Source organism: Acanthisitta chloris, unplaced genomic scaffold, assembly GCF_000695815.1.
Source record: "Acanthisitta chloris isolate BGI_N310 unplaced genomic scaffold, ASM69581v1 scaffold8521, whole genome shotgun sequence".
In the NCBI taxonomy this organism is placed as follows: domain Eukaryota; kingdom Metazoa; phylum Chordata; class Aves; order Passeriformes; family Acanthisittidae; genus Acanthisitta; species Acanthisitta chloris.
In genome coordinates, this window is record NW_008657605.1 from 67,318 (window position 1) to 86,066 (window position 18,749).

At 44.6% G+C, this 18,749-nt stretch overlaps 2 protein-coding genes across 2 annotated transcripts in view; both read left to right on the forward strand.

Moving 5' to 3' along the window:
* Nucleotides 1-12,599, forward strand: part of NUP93 (nucleoporin 93kDa) — a 74,109-nt gene extending 61,510 nt beyond the window's left edge. The window contains exons 12-21 of the mRNA XM_009084784.1: nucleotides 936-1,127; nucleotides 1,367-1,493; nucleotides 1,606-1,678; nucleotides 2,002-2,046; nucleotides 3,458-3,574; nucleotides 4,199-4,317; nucleotides 6,257-6,374; nucleotides 6,741-6,824; nucleotides 7,590-7,718; nucleotides 12,375-12,599. Coding sequence (XP_009083032.1) covers nucleotides 936-1,127; nucleotides 1,367-1,493; nucleotides 1,606-1,678; nucleotides 2,002-2,046; nucleotides 3,458-3,574; nucleotides 4,199-4,317; nucleotides 6,257-6,374; nucleotides 6,741-6,824; nucleotides 7,590-7,718; nucleotides 12,375-12,485 — 1,115 coding nt within the window. The 3' untranslated portion in view covers nucleotides 12,486-12,599. The remainder of the gene's footprint in view (nucleotides 1-935; nucleotides 1,128-1,366; nucleotides 1,494-1,605; nucleotides 1,679-2,001; nucleotides 2,047-3,457; nucleotides 3,575-4,198; nucleotides 4,318-6,256; nucleotides 6,375-6,740; nucleotides 6,825-7,589; nucleotides 7,719-12,374) is intronic.
* A 6,055-nt stretch (nucleotides 12,600-18,654) lies between these two features.
* The window catches only part of SLC12A3 (solute carrier family 12 (sodium/chloride transporter), member 3), an 8,550-nt gene continuing 8,455 nt past the window's right edge, over nucleotides 18,655-18,749 (forward strand). The window contains 1 exon segment of the mRNA XM_009084786.1: nucleotides 18,655-18,732. Coding sequence (XP_009083034.1) covers nucleotides 18,655-18,732 — 78 coding nt within the window.

Below are 18,749 nucleotides of genomic sequence, written 5' to 3' on the forward strand. Positions count from 1 at the left end.
GTCTGTGCTGCTTCCCCAGAGTACTGGCAGACTTCAGTAAGACCTGGTGGATGAGTCCTGTGTGTCCCCAGCAATTCAGAGTCTGAATATTCATCTTTGAGCAACACTGCTCTGTTTCTCCTTTATCCGTACTTAATTGTGCATTGCTTACTCACCATAAATATGTCAGAGTCTTTTAGCAGAACTTCCACCTTTTGGAATACAGAACAGAAAAGCAGTCCCTACCCAATGTAGGCATGTATTTCCAAACCTTTTCTCTGTGTGCATCCAATGTTTGTTTCCCTGAAATGAACATTTCAAGTAATTTTCTGGGGACCCAAGTCACAGTTCCTTCCACTACAGAAAGTTTTAAGAACATCCACAGCCCATGGGAGTACCTTTTCCTGTAATCATCTTCCAGTCAACAAAAATTAAGTCATCTGGACTATCCAAGAGATACAGAATTTGATTCTCCAGAGCCTCCAGTGTGTAGTATCACTCACACTCAGACAAAAGTGTGTGTGTGAAAAATGCAATAAGCTGCTGTCGTTATCACTGAGTAGGAAAATGCAGAGTTTTAACATTATTTGTGCTACCTGGCATAAGGATGAATGAGCTCAAAACGTTGTGGTCTTTAGAGACTGTGTTGCAGTTTAACAGAGCTCATGGTCTGTTGCCTGAAAAGAGCAAAGGAACTGTTCTGTGTAACTGTTTATTCTCTTGCACTTTCTGAATGTCTTTATGCTGTGGTCTTTCATGATAAATTTGCAGTGGGACAGTTATAAATAAGCCACTGACGTGTGATTAGGAATTAAGTTCTGTCTACTGTGTTTGTTTCGATCGACACTGAGTAAACAGTAGTGATACACTGTGACAGGAAACATCCTGTCAGTCATCTCTGATTGCACAGCCATGAAAATGATGTGAAAATGCTCCATGTTTGTGTTTTTTTTCAGGTGAATCACATTTTGCAGTGAACCAGCCGCCTTTCCTCTACTTCCAAGTGTTGTTTTTGACAGCACAGTTTGAAGCTGCAATCGCTTTTCTCTTCCGGACAGAGCGTTTGCGTTGTCATGCTGTTCATGTTGCTTTGGTCCTGTTTGAGTTAAAATTGCTCCTGAAATCTTCTGGGCAGAGTGCACAGCTATGTGAGTCCTATTTACCTTACAATAAAGGAATACTTTCTGAGCCCTAAGGGTACCCTGTAGACTCTGCAGGTCTATGTGATTGATCAAACAAGCAGCATTTATCAGAGCGATCTCATAAAGGGTAATTGTTTTAGTTGCATTAGAGCTCTGGACCATGGCTCTGGCTAATTTGAGATGGAGAGCAGAGGAACATTTTCCTGGCATTAGGTTCTCTGACAGTATTGTTTCTGACTTTGCAGTAAGCCACGAAGCTGGTGACCCTCCAGGTGTCAGACGTCTAAATTTTGTGCGGCTTTTGATGCTTTACACCCGTAAGTTTGAATCAACAGATCCAAGGGAAGCTCTGCAGTACTTTTACTTTCTCAGGTAGGAGTTAATGTGTGTCTCTAGATTTTCTCCTGGTTATTACTGCTTCATTATTCTTATCTGGAGAGTTCTCAGAAACAGAAGTACCTTCCTCCTTCTCTTTTGTTTGTAGGAATGAGAAGGATAGTCAAGGAGAGAATATGTTCTTGCGCTGTGTTAGTGAAATAGTAATTGAAAGCAGAGAGGTATGTTTGGCCATCTTTTGCCTTCCTCATTTAAACTGAAACTCATTTCTTCACTGGAATCTTTATTAGGCAGCACAGTCTTACAGCTGTTTATTCTTTCTGCCCCTGCAGATCTGTATGACAGAAGGTCTTGCAATGACCATATGTTTAAGATATTTAATCATCTCTTTTTGCCTGTTATTTAGTTACAAAGACTTTTGACATCAGTCACTGTTTTTCACTCATCCATGACTTTGTGCTTAGTAAATATGTTGTGAAATATGTGCAATTCACCTCTCTGTTTTTGTTTCCTTTTTCCTTACTTTATGTCTGTGTGGATATAGTTTGATATGATCCTTGGAAAGCTGGAAAAAGATGGTAGTAGGAAGGTGAGTTGACAATTCTGTTTATATTTTACATAAAAAGTACAAACAGTGTATGATTTCCAAAAAAGTCATGAGGCTATCTTGCTTTTCTTCGTTTTGCACTAGCCAAATTATTACTGTGTTTGAAACATACAAGTTCTCCCTGTATGAGATCCTGTTACAGAGTAATCTGTGATCTGCTCTAACAGAAGGCAGGTCAGGAAGCTCAGGGCAAACTCTGTCCCTCTAGACAGCTGGTGTAACTGAACAAGCAAATGGCATTAGGTAACTTGTGAGGTCAGAATTTTGTCTTTCCAGGAGAAAATGGAGTTTAGTACACATCAGTAAAAGCAATTAGTAAAAAGGGCTCATTTGTAAGTGGGTGTGAGATTGTTCTGTTAACTGAGGTGTACATGTAATAAATCTGACCTTGGTATAGGTAAGGTTGAATATTGGATCACTAATCAGCCATTTTTAGTTGTGATGGATCTTACTTCCACTAAAATTAAGTTATCTAAAAGTAAAATGTAAGATTGCATGGACAGAAGGTAAAGGAAACCCTCAGGTTTCACCTGGAAAGAGGATAGTGCATGTAAGTGATGAAAATTTTAGATATCGGTGAGGTTTCTCTGTTTGCTGTGGCAGCTCTGGAAGCTTTCTGTGTGAAGCAGCCTGCAGAAGCCATTTCAGTCTTAATTTTAAGATTAGGGCTCATTCTGCTGTCAGACAAAGGGGAAAGTTATTTCTGGCAGGATTTACTTGTAGATGTCTCTGTTTTGTCAGCTCAAAAGCAGTGAGACTGCACACAGCAGTGCAAGGTAACTTGATAATCTTTAAGAATACTTTTTTGTTATACACTTGCTTTGGTGTGAAACCAGCAATCTTAAGTTTAAAATAAATTCTTCTAGATGATACAGTCTTTTTTTGCATCTTCCACTACAGTAAAATCATTTCCAGGTATCCTTGACTCTTTCCTCTCTTTTATTCTACATATTTATTGTTTGTTTTAAAATTCTTGTTGCACTCTCATTTGTCTGTGTAAGATTTCACTTATAACCTGTCACACCAGTATAAACAAACAGCACCCCTGGAGCCCCTGGCATCTTATATGCTGAAACCTTTTGTGTTTTCTTCTCCTCTGTAATTTGTCATCAGCAATTAACAGCTCAAACTCAGAATTATTTTTTATAGGTCATTTTGAATGAGTTGGAAACCAAAGATGTCTCAGTGCTGACTCTGTTTTGGAGAAAGACTGAGCTCTTGTGAGAGAGACTTTCTTTAATGTCTCACTTTTGCACATTCCCATGGCAATGTACAGGCCATTCTGATCATAACCCAACATGTAAAATATTCATTGCCTCGGCCGAATATTCAGGAGTGTTTAAGCATTCTGTTTTCTCTCTTCTCTCCTTCTGTTTTTGTCTCACCTCTTTAGCCTGGAGTGATAGACAAGTTTACAAGTGACACAAAATCCGTTATTAACCAAGTGGCTTCTGCTGCAGAAAATAAAGGGCTGTTTGAAGAAGCTGCAAAACTCTATGACCTTGCAAAGGTAAATATCTTGTGTGCTGCCTTAAGTATGTACCTGGTTCACTATTTTGCTTTCCAAAAGTTCTTCCTGTGTTTAGGAGGTTAAGTTTCATCTTGGAGATTGAATTGCCCTTATTCAAGCAGCTTATTTCTGCTGCTGTTAGAGCAGAGCCACCCCACTATGGAGAGGGGTTCTAGTAAGCCAACCCTGATGGATTGCACACCAGAGATTCTGATCCTTGATCAATGTGGTCTTTGAAGAGATTGCCCCGTGCATGGTTTTATTCTGTCTAGTGAAGTTATTTACTTGGAGTGTACTCTTCCATTTCATAGATGTTGAACTGGAGTCTAAAATAGTTGGGCTTTATGGAGAGTACTCTTACTTATTTTTCAAATATATTTGAAATCTAGGTGGATACAACTATAGCTGCTATTTTAGAGAAAACTAGCGGAAAATACTTTTTCACGTGAGTCAGCAGCATTATGTTGCTTGTAGCTAAAATGATTTTTTGGGATCTCTTTCTGGGAGGTGTCTCTAAGCTTGCACTAGGCACCACTACATGAGACTTTTCTGCTTTTTCAGTGAGATTAGAACACCAAGCCTAATCACATTCCTTTTGTTTGTGTGTAACTTTAATGCCAACAGAACCCTGACAAAGTTTTAGAACTGATGAACAAGCTCCTCAGTCCAGTTGTTCCCCAGATCAGCACTCCCCAGTCAAACAAAGAGAGGTTGAAGAGCATGGCCCATTCCATTGCTGAGAGGTAAGACTCGGGTAAGGGCAGGACTGGGTGATTCACCTCAACCTGACCTGGGCCTGTCAGTGTGGTGGGTATTAGCTCCTGGCATTGTTTCTGCAGGCTGGACTGTGCCATCCACAGCAATGTATTTAGAAGGACAGAGAAAGGGTCAAAATTTACCCTGTCCTGCTCTTGATGACTTGCACTACTGAAACCAAGAAAGTGATCTTCAGGGGCAGGGCAGGTAAATTTGGCAAGAAGCTTTATCTGTAGATGAATCAGGATTCCCAGCTGGAGACAGTCTATTAAGGAGCCATATATACCATGAATTGTATGTTTTATATTACTTTTAAAGCAAAACACTTTAACAGTTGCAGAGTCATTGCACACAGTTCACTTGTTTGAAATAGTGTTAAGAGAGGGCTAGAAAACCAGTAATTCTGAGTTGTAGTACCAGGGCAGTGAGTTCAGTAGCTGTCTGAGAACCTTATTTCACTGCTGCTTTAATGAAAGCTAAACAAGGAACACGAGCTGAGGTGTGTAGATGGCTAATGTAACCAGTGGACCTCATTTCCACAGCCTGTTATATTAGCCAAGTGTTACGTGGTGGTCAGAAAAGAGAGAGAAATGGAAGTGACCAAAAGGAATGTCCCTGCAGTGTCTGTATGCTAGTTAAGAGTACATGATTGAGAGATACCAATGCTCAAGATTCCATTAGCAGCTAGAAGTTAGGAATAACCTGATTCTGAAAGGCTGTAATTGCAAGACAACTGCATGACTGTTTTAAAAATCATCCTCTTTTGCTGCATCTTGTCACAATGACTGCCATGGAGATTTTACTAGTGCTAAATGTGGGAACCTGTGAGAAACGTCTTATTGCTTTCCTCAACTGTTTGGCTGGGGAGAGAATAGAAACAAACCAAGCCTGTTTGCTGGCACTTTGAAATTGGGAAGACAAATACAGAAATGTATTGATTTCCATCAGAGGCCTTTGCCTTTCTTCGTTTGACAAGTGTCATTTGCCAGTCACTCCTCGTCAGCCTTCCCTTCATTTAGCCAAGCTGAGACTGAGTGAAAATTGGTGCCGTATTGACTTAGTGAGAGGCTGATTTGGTGGCAGACATTAAGGAGAATTAAACCATGCCATGAGTTAAAGCTTCAGCAAAGGCTGTAATGGGCTTTGCTTTACTACTTGCTTTGATCTGTTTGAAAGCACTAAATATTACCGTGCAATAATGCCACTTAACAGCTGCAAACCTTGCTGATTGCAAAGCCAGAACAGTTCTGATTAGCACATCTTGCCAGTTAAATGTAAGACAGAGCTTCTCCTTGTGTACCATACTGCAGATGGTGCTGGAGCAATGCAGCATTCCTTCTCTACATTCTTCTGATGCTTTTGGGGAGACACCCAAGAGAAAAGGCCAAGAGGCTATCTGGCTTCCTCCTCTGCAGCACCACTCTTACTGTTAAACCATGAGGAAGGAGCTCCTTTGTGACCTCGTGCAGTTAGGAGTGAGAGCAGGCAGCCCTCCAGTTCACCCCCCAGCAAGTGTAGCTGGAGAGAGCATACAGGAGCATTTAATCCATCTTTAAGTCTTCTTGCCTGAAGCAGGCAGTCGTGCTGGAGGATTGTCTGCTGTAAACCAGCGTGTTAAACATGCTTGTGCAGAGCTTGCCTTGCAGGTCTCTGCTGCCTGGCACTGTTTCCCCATGAATGTGGGAAGTGTAAACATTTAAAAGGCAACAAATGCTGGATTTGTTGCAAAGCTGGTAGTGAATAAAAGTATTTCAAAAAAGCCACAGCCTGTGAAAATTCTGCCTCCTGGTTAAGGAAAATGAAAGCTGTTCTTTGTTGAGTGCCCTCTGTCCTTGAGCTTGAAGTCTCTGCTTTCAAGAATTGCAGGAGCACAGTTATTAATGGTTGCCATTTTGCACAATAAAACTGTAAAACAATTTCTTTCAGGTACAAAGCACAGGGGATAAGTGCAAAGAAATCCATCGACTCCACGTTCTACCTTCTGCTAGACTTAATCACATTTTTTGATGAATATCACGCTGGTCACGTTGACAGGGCCTTTGATGTAAGTTTCAAGAGTTCTGTTTGAAGTGTGTAGGCTTCCTAATGCCCTTGAAAGCCCAGAGTGTCTCAAATAGCATCACTTAAGAACTATATTTAATGAGTTAGATGGGGCTGCAATGCTACAGCAATTTAAAAAGGTGTTTCTTCCCTGTTTCTTGATAAACAGGAATATCTTCCTGTTTTGTAGACATTGAATGAAATACACCTGATGCTCAATAAAGTGAGGAGATAAACCAATAAATAACAATGAAATTATTTCTCTTGACTGGAACCAGGAGCATTTCATTAACACCTCTAAAGCACTTTATTGGTGTATGATACATAGAATGCTGATTATCTACCCTGATTCCTGCTTTTCTTTTTGAAGATTATTGAGCGCCTGAAGCTTGTACCTCTTAGCCAAGATTGCGTCAAGGAGAGAGTTGCTGCCTTCCGAAATTTCAGCGATGAAGTAAGTCATGTCTTGAGTTTAGCTTCCAAAAGCTTTTTGCTTTGTTATAAGGATCTTAAAACCTTGTCATCTCATCATTCTTGTTCTTTAGCAGGGAAATAGGATGAGATTATTTGAATTTGTACAAGTAGACTCTTGGCTTACAACTTGTGCTACTTAGTGCTACTCTTTCAGCACTAGAATTCCTACCCAGAAATCCTGTCTCCATTTCAAAGAAGGTATCTGCAGATCTGAATCTCCCTGAAATTACTTAGTTTGATTCAAGAATTCAGAATACTGAAAACCCACAACTTGCTGGTGTCTTAGTCCTTCCATGCTCTTAATGGTCACCAAACATTTGTAAGGTGTTTGTTTCCTTCCCTCTGAATCAGAGGAACTCATGGATTTGGGTGTTAGCAGATGAAGCATAGTGGAAGGCTTTATTGCTCTTGAACTGTTTTAACTGGAGGATGACACTTCTCTTTTAGACAGTATTTGGGTGCTTTGGAGTTCATTGTCTTCAGGTGCTTTGGGCTTTATCTGACCTGTTGCTATCAAACATGAGGGTGCAGCCATTGCTGCATGTCTGTCTCCCAGCTTTGGGGAGCATTTTTGCCAGATGGTGCAGTCACAACAGGGGTAACCATTACACATGTGACTGTTACAGGAGTAAATATCAACCATAGTTATCATTGCTTGGTTTTCTGATTCTGCATAGCAAGGAGAATGGTTTTGTCAACCTGCTCTTCACTGCAACGTGTCTTTCATTTTCCCTTCTTTGTGTAGATCAAGCACAATTTATCTGAGGTCCTGCTTGCAACCATGAATATTTTATTCACCAAGTATAAGAGGATGAAAGGCACAAGTCCAACCACTCCTGCCAGACCCCAGCGGGTAATGGAAGACAGAGATTCGGTAAGAATATAATCCTCACTGTCCGACAAGTTTTCCTACATCCTATTCCCCTAGTTTCATGAAATTTGGCTTCAGATAACTGTGATTATCTATTGGTCTTTGCTTTTGACTTGCTCACTTACTTAGAGTCTTGGACTACTGAGCTTGCTCAGTTACTTAGTCTTTAGGCTGGTCTCTCATACCTTCACAGCTTCGTGTAAGAAAGGATGGAACTGGATGATCTTTAAGATCCCTTCCACCCCAAACCATTCTGAGTGCTCTAAATGGTATTGAGCTAATGGAGATACTACACCTATGTATTCACCTCCTGCCAAGAGAAAGCAAGTGTTCTCTTTGCTTCTTGGTGAGATCTTAAATAGTGAAGCAGGTGCAGACAGTGCAGTGTCTCTAGGGTGGTTGGTGTTGCTGCCTTGACAACTGAGCTGTTGCTTTTCAAGCATCTGATTTCTTCTCCTTTCATTTGAGTAAGTGCCCATGTCTCATGGAAAGGTCTTCCTTGACTCCTCCCCTTGACTTGTTTCTGTAGTGACATGAGCTGATGCTTTCCAAGTGTCCAAGATGTTCAAATACATCCACTCGATCAGTGGCAGCAGCAGTTTGCTAATGTTGTTCTGCCTCTACAGCAGGGTGGGAAGCTTCCAGGTGCAGTGGTGCTTGGTCTGGCTGCCTGGTTGAAATGGATGTTACCAACAGGTTTGACTTCAGTGCTTGAGTTGGTGCAGAAGTGTTTCCCCAACCCACTGATAGGAGCCTCCACTTTCACCAAGTCCCAGAATAGGCATCAGTCAAATAGCACAGCCAGATTTGTGAGCATTCCCCTGTCAAGATGCAGAGTTGAGCAGAAGGTTCTCAGCTTAACTGTCATTGGGTTTGGTCTTGTAATTCTTATCAAGTTAAAGCTGCCACAGGCACTTGGACACCAAGGCCAGACCATTCATCCTGTCTTACAAATTAGAAAATAGATATCAACTCCTTCTGAGAGAGGAAACCAACTTGGGCCACAGCCAGCTTTATTCTAGGCTTCAGTCAGCTGCAAAAGTGCCTTTGATCTATAAATTGCAGTATTGGTAAAAGTCTTAGTAGCATTTTGAAATTGCATAGGGAAATGAAAGGCTCAAGTAACAGTACAGCTTTTGTCTTTGGTGCAGTCTGAGAGAGCTACAGGATCCTTACAGCAGTGCTTGGACTCTAGATATCAGCACTGGAGAAGGATTCATGCTGCGTGGGCTTCTTCCACCTTAAGTTCTGCACGTATGAAGAAGTCCCAGGCTAACACAGTCTGTTATCCACTCTGTGTCTTCACAAGGTTGGCATTGAGCAAACAGCCTTGATTCCTTGCTTTCCAAGTGGAGCTGTTTGGCTTGGTTTTGTGACTTCAGTCTTGTGCCTCATATAGAGGCATTTACCATCTCCATAGGGTGCAGTGCTGTCAGGTGTCTTCTCAGTATGAATACCATGCACTGATTTGAGATAGGATTAGCAGCTTTGCTGGCAGAGGTTTGTGTGGTGGAAGCCACCATGACATCATATCATATCCACAGCGTGCTCAGTGTGAGCTCTGCTTCATAAATGTGCTCTGTACTCTCGTGCTGTCACAGTTGTGGAGATCAGCTGATGATGTACCTGGCTAAAAACACTTGAAAGGGTTTTTTTTTTCAGGCTTTAACTTTTGCTAAACAAGCTTCTGGGCTTTGTGGTGGGCTCTTGTGGCAGCAGGGTGTCAGTGACGTTGGAGACACAGGGTTCTGAGTCACAGATCTCTGTTTGCTGTGTACAACACAAGCTGTGCTTAACCACAGAAGGGACGAGTGGCTGCTGCCTCTGCTGTCAGGGAGGGGATAAGAGAGCTGCTGTGTGACTGTAGTGTCAGAAGGAAACATAAATCTGCTAATGTAGGATTAGCTAGAGAATCCTGTAGCTCCTGTCTGCCTACAGATTTGCATGTGCAGAGAATGTAGGGCCCATGGAATGTAGAGTAAGAACATCTGTAGCACGTGTTCCTGTTTTTTCTTAACCTGAAGAATTTCCTCCAAGAATGCAAGAGCAGGGAATCTAGATTGCTTCAGTTTCCCTGTCTGGGAAGCAATTCCGGCGATTTTAGTGGTGAGGAGAAATTAGGGCATTACAGATGTGAAGACAGAGGTGTTTCTACAGCAGAATCTCATTCACCTGAACAGAGATGGCAGACATGAGCCTCAGCAGGCTGTGCTTGGCAGGAATTTGTCTTCTGAACTTCCTTGGGAGAAGGGCAGCTTTTCTGTATTCTCTGGAGAAGCAAATTATAGGGCAAATCTTTCAGAAGCTTTAACAATCTCGACATGTTGCCTGATAGACAAGACAAGTGAAAAATGTTCTTTCCTTGAATAGGTGTTTGAAATCCCTGGCTTTTTGCCAGATCCATCAGAGCAGGCAGATTCAAGTCCCTCTGTTCATCAGAAGAAAACACAAGATGGGAGCTGTTTGTAAATCTGAGGCTTATTCCACATGGCAGGGAACAGAGTCCCCCAGACCATGAACACACAGCTCTTGAATTTGCCCTCTGGTGCCAAGCACTGCTCTGCTGACTGCCCTAAGGGGGATCCTGCTCTGATGGGTAGGGACTTTAGCAGGGCCAGCATGGACCTGGCAGCAAGGGCAGGATGGAGAGTGGTACTGCTGGAGGCCCCTGAACCCAGTAATGCTCTCAGCTAGAGTATCTCCTCTCCCACTTTGGTGTGGAATAGACTTTATGTAGAAAGGATTAGGTTTGGAGTCAGAACTGGCATTTGCACATTTTGTTTATTTCAGAGTGAAATCACCCAAGCTGTGTTTTGAGTCTTGGTTTTCTGAAATGTACATACATTAATTAGTTTTGGGAATGAGAGAGCAAAGTCCTGTCCCACTTGGCCTGATCCATTTTGTCAGATTTCAGGCAGAGATTGCAGCGAGCCCCAGCCTGCAGTGCTGGGTGACAGCCCTGACCCAGATGCCGTGAGTGCATGACAGCCATGTCATACGCTCCCTGCCCTGATCCAGGGTGGTGAACTCTCTGGAGCAGCCCAAGGGCATTATCTCGGTGGCAAAATTAGGTCATGAATGGAATGGAATTCTTTTTTTTATTATCTGTGGTCTTATTTAAAATCACAAGTGACTCTACCATTCGTTAAGTAATTACAGCCAATAGAACATCTAGACCTCCAGGCCGCTCTTAACCTCTGCAAACCTCTGTTCATTCTTCCCAAATTATTGTTTTGATTTTTAAAAATAGGCCAGCTCTAGTATCATTGCCACTGCAAAGGTAAAGGGAACAGTACCTCGCACTGCTCCTCAGCCTGCCTCAGTCACAGGGAGTGTTTTACCTCTTAATGCTTTAATTCCAGAGAGTCAGACACCTTGACATGCTTTTTTTTTTTTTTTTTTTTTCATCTACCACCTGTTTTGACCTCCACTGAAAAGCAGCAGCTCAGGTAATTACACAGCCTCACTGTGTAGCACATTTGGAAGCAGACTAGCAGAAATGTGACTGTGACTGGAACTGAATGAGTAATTTCCAGGCCACCTTGTTAAGTAGACAGTGCATTGGTGGTAAGTGACAGCTCAGGAAACTCTCCTGGGAGCTTTCAGCAATTGGCTCAGCCTTGGGAAAACTCTCCCAGCTTTTCCATTATCAACCTCCAAAGCTTCTCTGTGGCTGTTGAATATCAGGCTAGTTTAACACCACCCTGAAAAAAAGGTGCAATTGCCCAGAGAGGCATCAGAGATGGTGTTTGTAACAGTTCTCGACCATGGAATGGGTTCAGTTCTCAATGTGTAAATTCCACAAGGTTCCCATCCACATGCCCACAGCAACCTGAGCACCTTTGGCTTTCCCTGCAGTTAAAGGAAGATTTAACTGTGGGATCTTCTACTACAGTTATTTTGAGATACTTAATATTTTAAGAGAAACTGCTGTTAGCAACCAAAGCAGTCTGAAGTTTTTCATGAGGATTCAGGCTTTCTGTATTCTCCTGACTTCTACTAGTTATTGCAATGATTTTCCTTTTAATTTAGCTAATAGTTTTAACAAATGAAACAAATTATTCCTGAATTCCTTCAGCTGTTTCATAACCTTCTGGTGCACACAGAGGGGTTTGGTTACTGTAGGCAAAGAGCTCTGAGAACTTGGTACTTTCTGCTTTTGTTGTGTTACGGAATTAAGAGCTGTTAAGGAAATCAGTATGTTGTAGGTGATGCTGGAGATCTCCAGGGGTGTGTGGCACCACTGATTTGTTTCTAGTGCTTTTGCTTTGAGAATGGTCATGCTGTGTTTCAGGAGGATCAACTTTATATTTTGCCAAGTGGAAGGTAGGAAAGAATCCTGTTGCCCTGGGAAAGGTCACGTCATGTAGAAATGACAAGATTGCTGCAGTGCAGCAGTGCCCCACATTGCTGAGAATGTTTTTTCTTAGCTGGTTTCAAAGAAATGAGATTCTTTTTTAAGCAAAAGGGTAACCCAACGTGCTTCTAATGGTTGGAAAAGGAAATAATTGGATTTCCTTCCAAATGCAGAGACATTATCCTGAGAGCAACTCTAGAAATAAAGATTACATTTGCAACTGTGTAACTCATGTCTAACTCAGCTTTTATTGTGGGTTTTCTGATACTAAAGTAACTGTCCTTTGTTTTTCTGATTTGTAGCTCCTTCAGTCTCAAGCTCGTGCACTGATAATGTTTGCTGGGATGATCCCGTACAGAACGTCGGGAGACACGAACGCAAGACTGGTGCAAATGGAGATCCTTATGAATTAGCAGAGCAGCTTTGGCTTGGGGTTGCAGCAGCCTGTGCCTGTCTTTAGTATGTTCAGAGGGCCCAAGGGACCAGTGTCGTTTTGTATCCTGTATTTTTGTTGACGGAAATAAATTAATTTGGTTTTGATATTTGTTTTTGACATTTTCATTTTCACTGATTCTTGTGTTTTTATGTTTTTATTAATTTTCTTTTCTATTGGTTTGCACTTGGAAAATTATTCTTAAGCAGTTAATGGGCTATGCAGAGAAAGAAGTCATAGCTCTGCAGTAGGGAGCAGTTTTATAGCAGGAGGTGGAGAAAAAAAACTTTGATTCAATGCTTGATGAGCATACAGCTGGGAAACTTCAGGGGGTTTTGGGTTTTGAATGCATGCTAAGTGTTGAAAATCTGTCGCTGATACACCACCCCCCCCTGTGACACACTGCCATCAGTCCATCACGTTGTCTTGTGTGGCTCATGTGTTGCTGCAGGGCAGGTGAGCTCTGTGTGCTGCAGAGACTCCTTTGTGCTTAGCCAAGTGTAAACCCTCAGGTTGGTATCCTGGCTGTTTGCAGCTCTGCACATCCTGGAGCTCTGCTGAAACTTTTGCAGGAGCAGCTGCATTGGAAACATGTGTGAGCAGCACGTGTGTTTTTGCCCATTGCATTCAAAGTGATCTGCTGTAGGAGTTCTCTAGGAGAAGTGAGGAAGTTGACCAGAGAGGTCCAAATGTGGGTGCATTGGGTCTGGGTGGATATTACTGTTGGTTTGGTGGGAAACTAGAGTCCTACTGAAATAAGGGGCTTTAAAAATAGTTACCTTTAAATGTTTTGAGCTACAGTGAAATGAGGGTGAAAGCCCAGGGAGCATGTTCTGGTAGAAGCTTTTCTTTTTAACTTAGCTACCTATCTTTGAAATTAAATGGGAGGAATGTTGGTGGTTGCTCTTGCAGCTCCCTGCACACATGCTGCTCCCCTGGTGCTGTCTCACCCTCCTGGTGCTCCTGGGATATGAAAACATGAGCAGCTCAGGATGTAGAACAGGCAGCAAATTTAGGGGCTGATTTCAGCCTTCCTATGTTAGGAACTGTCATGGGAAGATAATTCATCTCCATTTTGCAATGTTGAAGTTTACTGGGATACAGGAGTATCTGACTGACTTGATAATTTCCTAATTACTTTTTTCACCAGAAATGTTGTAGCATAAATTTTATCCACCTTTTGGACAGGAAGCTTACCCAGCCACCCCAACCCATGTGTCTCAGCATTAGCAAAGCAGCTGCTGGGGCTCCCAGTGGATAGAGCTAGGGATTGTGTACAGCACAGAGTGCTCCTTGGAGTGCTCCATGGCCAGGACTGTTCCATCTGAAGGCTGAAAGAGACCTGGACAGCACTCTGCAAGTAAAGGGGAGATGGTGAGTTACCAAGGAGTTATTTGGGGGTGGAGGGTAGAACAACAGGTGAGTGTGGAAAGCTGTATTTGCTATTAACACTTCTGGCATATTCATGTGGGAATGCTTCTTGGCATGTCTTGGTTGACAATTGATCCAGTCCCCTAAAGAACAGGCACCTTCCCTGGTGCTTGTGGACAGTCCTGATGGGGCCAGGGCTGCCCCACTTAGTCCTGCAGGATGACCCTGCTCCTGTGTTTTCCTCACTTGTGTTACAGCCTTTGTCCCTGAGTTACTCCCAGCATCAAACCACCTCACGTACAGAGAGTCTGGCCAGTCTGTACCTGCCCTCAGGCAACCACTGACCTGAGCAAGAGAGGGACAGCGTCTGCTGGAGTCCAGGAAGGGTGAAGGCCACTTTCCCTGCTGCAATTCCCTCTCCCTGCTCCACCATTCATGCTAGGACAGAAGTCCTTTGGAGCTCAGCTCTTACTGCTGCTGTTTGCAGGACCTTGTTCTCCTGCCCCTTGCCCGTCCCGTACTCAGCAGAGCTATCATGCTGCCTTGCTGGCGTGTTCTGGTGTCCAACGTGGAACCCAGGGACCTTCTATAAACAGCAGGTTGCCCTTTCTCCGTCTGCCCTTTGAGGACAGCTGTAGCAGGTGCTTTCTGGTTCTTCTCAGCCATCATGGGTGTTGGTAAAAGTGAAAGTTGATGACTGTACAGTTTGCTCCCTCTGTGTCCAGTGGTTATGACTCCAGCCTCTGGTCCCTTTTAAGGAAATCAGAAACTGAGTTATTTCATGCTTTCAAAACTCAAGATGATCCTTGTGTGATGGACAGAGGAAATAAACCCCAGGGAGTCCAAGTCCTGAGACTAACCCTGCAAAGGTAAGACCGGCCCTTTTCAGTCAAGATGAGAGACTGTGAGTATAACAGAAGGTGCCACAGATACTTGGAATTAATGTGTTACTTGCTGATTGCCCTGTGGTTTCTTCTCAGGTCTGTGCAGGTGGTGAGTGTTGCAGCCCATCCATCTTCCCTCATTGCCCAGAGTGGCACATTCCAGCTCTGTGCCTAGGCCTGGCTCTGGCAAACCTGACTCTCCTCTGCACGACTTTAAGGGCTTTGCTGCTCTGAGGTGGATGCTGACGCACATACTGGTGCTTTGCTGAATAAGGCACCCCTGTGATTTTCCAGATGTCCCTGTTTTCCCTCTACCTTGTGCTTATTCTGCTGGAGAGAACAACTGGCTTTGGCTCCCTCGAGTTTTGTACCATCACAATCTGACTTTGCTAATGTACAAGTTTAGCCTTGTTTTTCTTAGCTTATTTGCTTGAAAGGATTTTTGGGGTGTCACTAAGCTCATACCTTGTATTTGGTACAGCATGTTCCAAGGTAGTGTCACTAAGCACTCCCTTTACAACAGGGAGTAGTGCACAGTGTGCAGCAAAGCTGGGGATGTTCATCTGTGCTGAATTCATTCTCATTAGTATAAACTGACAAATCTTCTCTAAGTCAGTGGAGCTCTGCTCTTTATACAAGAATCAAGTACAGACAAATGCTGCAGATTAAATTTAGGATAATTCCATCGCTTTTTCTGCTCTGGGACTAATCCTCTGCAGTGAAGTTCCTCCAGAGAGATGAGATGCATCCGAAGGATGGCTCACTGCCTTCGAGTCAAATGCAGCTCAAGCTTGTGTTGCTGAAGGAGATTGGAGGAAAAAGTGAAAAAATGTTGGCTGTGTGATACCCTGTTTCAGTGTGGATGCAGCAGAGGCAGGCGGAGTCTCCAGGTCTCTGTTCCACAGTTTGCATGGCTGTTTAGTACTGAAACATCCACCACGTGCTGTGGTATCAGCTTTAGGTATTTAGCACAGCAGCTCCTAAAGCTTTACAGGCTGCAACTCCTTCGAGAAACAAGAGCTGAGTGGTTTACAGGGGAGCTGCTGGGGAACCTAGAAACACTCATTATAAACTTCTGCCCTACATTACCTGTCCAGTAGAGAAAAAAAGAGTTCAAGCTCTGCCCAGGGTTAACCATGGGCTGCTGGTAAAAACTACAGTGAGCTAAGGGAAGACAGCCAGCTCTGTGGGAATTGACACTGCCTCGAGGGCCCTCCCAAATGCTGTCAGGGAGCTGGTGTCATGGGTCCTGTCTTCTCAGATATTTCTTTGACTTGGTTTTACTCCCCACAACAAAATTAATTCTTCTCAGTATTTTCACTGTTACCCCAGTGTATGCTGGTCATAGCCAGGGTGCTGCCTGCAGCCTGTGGCTTCCTTGGATTTCCCCACTGAATGCAGATTCTGCGTCTCAATCTGATTTTTTCATTGTGTTTTCTAGACCCTCTGGCTGGAGCAGATCTGCTAAATGAGGTGGCTTCTCTGTTCTCCACCACCATTTCCCACCACTACTGCATTTGTCTAAGACAGTGTTTGGACCTTGTTGCTTACAGGAGCAGAAGCAGCTCTGTTCAGAAAAAGTGAAGTTAATGACCATTTTTGTTCTTGTTACTCTCCCAACACTTGTCACCCCAGCCTCAAAGAAGCAAGCTGTTTTCCTTCTGGCATGGAAGAAGGAAGGGTTGTTAATTCCAGTTCAGTGTCCCTGGGGTGGGTGAGACAACCCTCAAATATTGCCGCTGTTTGTGTCCCTGTACCATCATTTTTGTCCTCTTTCTCTGTGGGTCTGAAGTTGGAAGGACGGAAATGGTGTCTGGAAGAGAGGGGAGATGACCCCTTTGTCCCCATGAGGAAAGGTTGCCAGCAGTTGGCTCAATAACCATCTATTTTCTCTTCCCAGGCTCCCTTGGCTGCAGTGCTGAGAAGTTGAGTCCTGCTCCGCACGGTGGGTTTGCAGCACTGAGCCCCTGCATCGCTTGCGTGTCCTGTGTCACTCAGGGTGGTAGGTTCCACTTCCACAGGGATGGAAACAGGACAATTAGAACTTCATTAAAGCCTGTTGGACTATAGTGCTTTGGCAACCTTTAGAAGCAGCTGTGTGTAAAGTATTGCACCATTTTCTGCTTAACTCCATTTGGGTTCATTTGATGCATTTAATAGCCAGAACGAACTGGGAGGATTGGTTGGAAGTGAGGGAAAGCCCTACAGAAACAACTTGGCACCTCTTCCCTGTGAGTGGAGGGGCTGGAGGGATGTGCCACAGAGCTCTCCTCTCCTGCCCACAGCTCCCAGTGCCACACAGCTCTGGTATTGTTGCTGCAGCTGGTGTTGTGAATCAGGCCGACGACAAGCGCATCCTACAATCCGGCTATTTCACTACACCAGGGTTGCATCATACCTCTCGCTTCACTTCGCCCGGCGCCTGGAGTCTGCCTGTCTCTTCTGGACCATCTTTGACTGTGCTGTGTTTAACAGACCCCCACACTTAAGAGACTGTGCTTTGTGCTGTTTTGGGCAAATCAGTGTTTTTGATGAAATAATGAGGTCCTAAAATAAAGGTATTTCTGCTGGGTGTGTCTGCTGCTGCATCTGTTGTGAGAGGAAGCTGTGTCCACCTTGCAGGTGTTGCATGAGATGCTGGAATGAGACTCTCCTTGTCCCTACCTCGTCCTCTCCAGGCTCTCCAGGCTGGCTGCTGGGAGCGGTGGCAGCACCGTTCGGCACCGCGATGCTGGGGTGCCACAAGGGCTGAGCTGCCCTCAGCTTCCCAGGTATGGCCCGCGTGGGGCTGAGGTGGTTGGGGCCAGTGTCTGCCCACACACAAACAATACAAGAGGGCTGGAGCAAGTCCTCAAAAAGCACGTTAAAATTTGTGTGTGAATGCAAAGACAGCCAGAGGCAGCAGGGCAGGCAGGCCCAATTTTCCATTAACTTGCAAAGCCACACAGAGCTGAAATTCAAATGGGCTGCCCTCGAATTTTATTGCCGGCCTTGTTTGCTGTCTTTGCTGATCTTATCTGTAACTGCTTTTGAGGTACATGTGACAGGGGCTGCAGAGGTGTAACGGGTAACGGGCACCCATCCCTCCCCCTGTCCTCACCCGCTCTGGCTGTGCAGTGTTTTGTGTGATGTGGGTGAGGGATTAAGTGACAATAAATCAGGGATGGGATGGGTTTGGGGGGAGTTCTGAATGCTGGATGCTCAGTTCCACCTCCCTGAGTTCTGGGGGAAGGGGACTGAGGGGTCTTGGGCATCTCTGCTGCCCAGTGCTGGAGAGCTTTCACCTCCCAGCTCTGGGCAAGCATGAACAGACTGTTTGCCACTGCTCCATGTACCCTGGCCTCTCCAGCCCCCTGGCATCCTTGGATCCCTTGATGTCATGCTCCCTCCTTTCCCCTGGTCTCACTGTGAGATAAAGGGGCCATTCCTCTCCCCACATCCGGCCCGGCTCAATGCCACAGGCAGCAGCTTGGAGGCCAGCCAAGATGATTTATGGGATCTGACAGGTCTGGGGCAGTATCCCAGGGAAGGGCGAGGGTGCGTGGGAGTCTTGCTCCCTTTTTCCATAATAAATCCCTATGGGAACTGAATGTTCCCAGGTCAGGGCCAGAGGCAAACTCAACGCCACGTTTCTCTGCTGATCTGTCCTTGGGACTTAATCTCAAATCTGTTATCGCTGCCCCCATCGAGCGCTGGGAGGCAATGATGCCATTACGGTGGTTTTGGTATCCCTTCCAGCTATTTTTTTCCCCCTGACCAGCTCGGGGTGGTTCGAGCCGATTCCTTCCCTCCATTAGCATCAGCAGTGGGTGTGTGCTGGTTGCTTCACTCCAGTTTTGCGGGGTATAAAGCTGGTGAGCCCCTCTCCAGCCTGTCCCCCACCTGGGCAGGGCGATGGCCGAGCTGTCCATCCCGGATCTGCCCCCAGCGCGCTGCAGCGGCCGCTTCACCATCAGCACCCTCCTGGGCATGGAGGAGGGGGGCCGGGG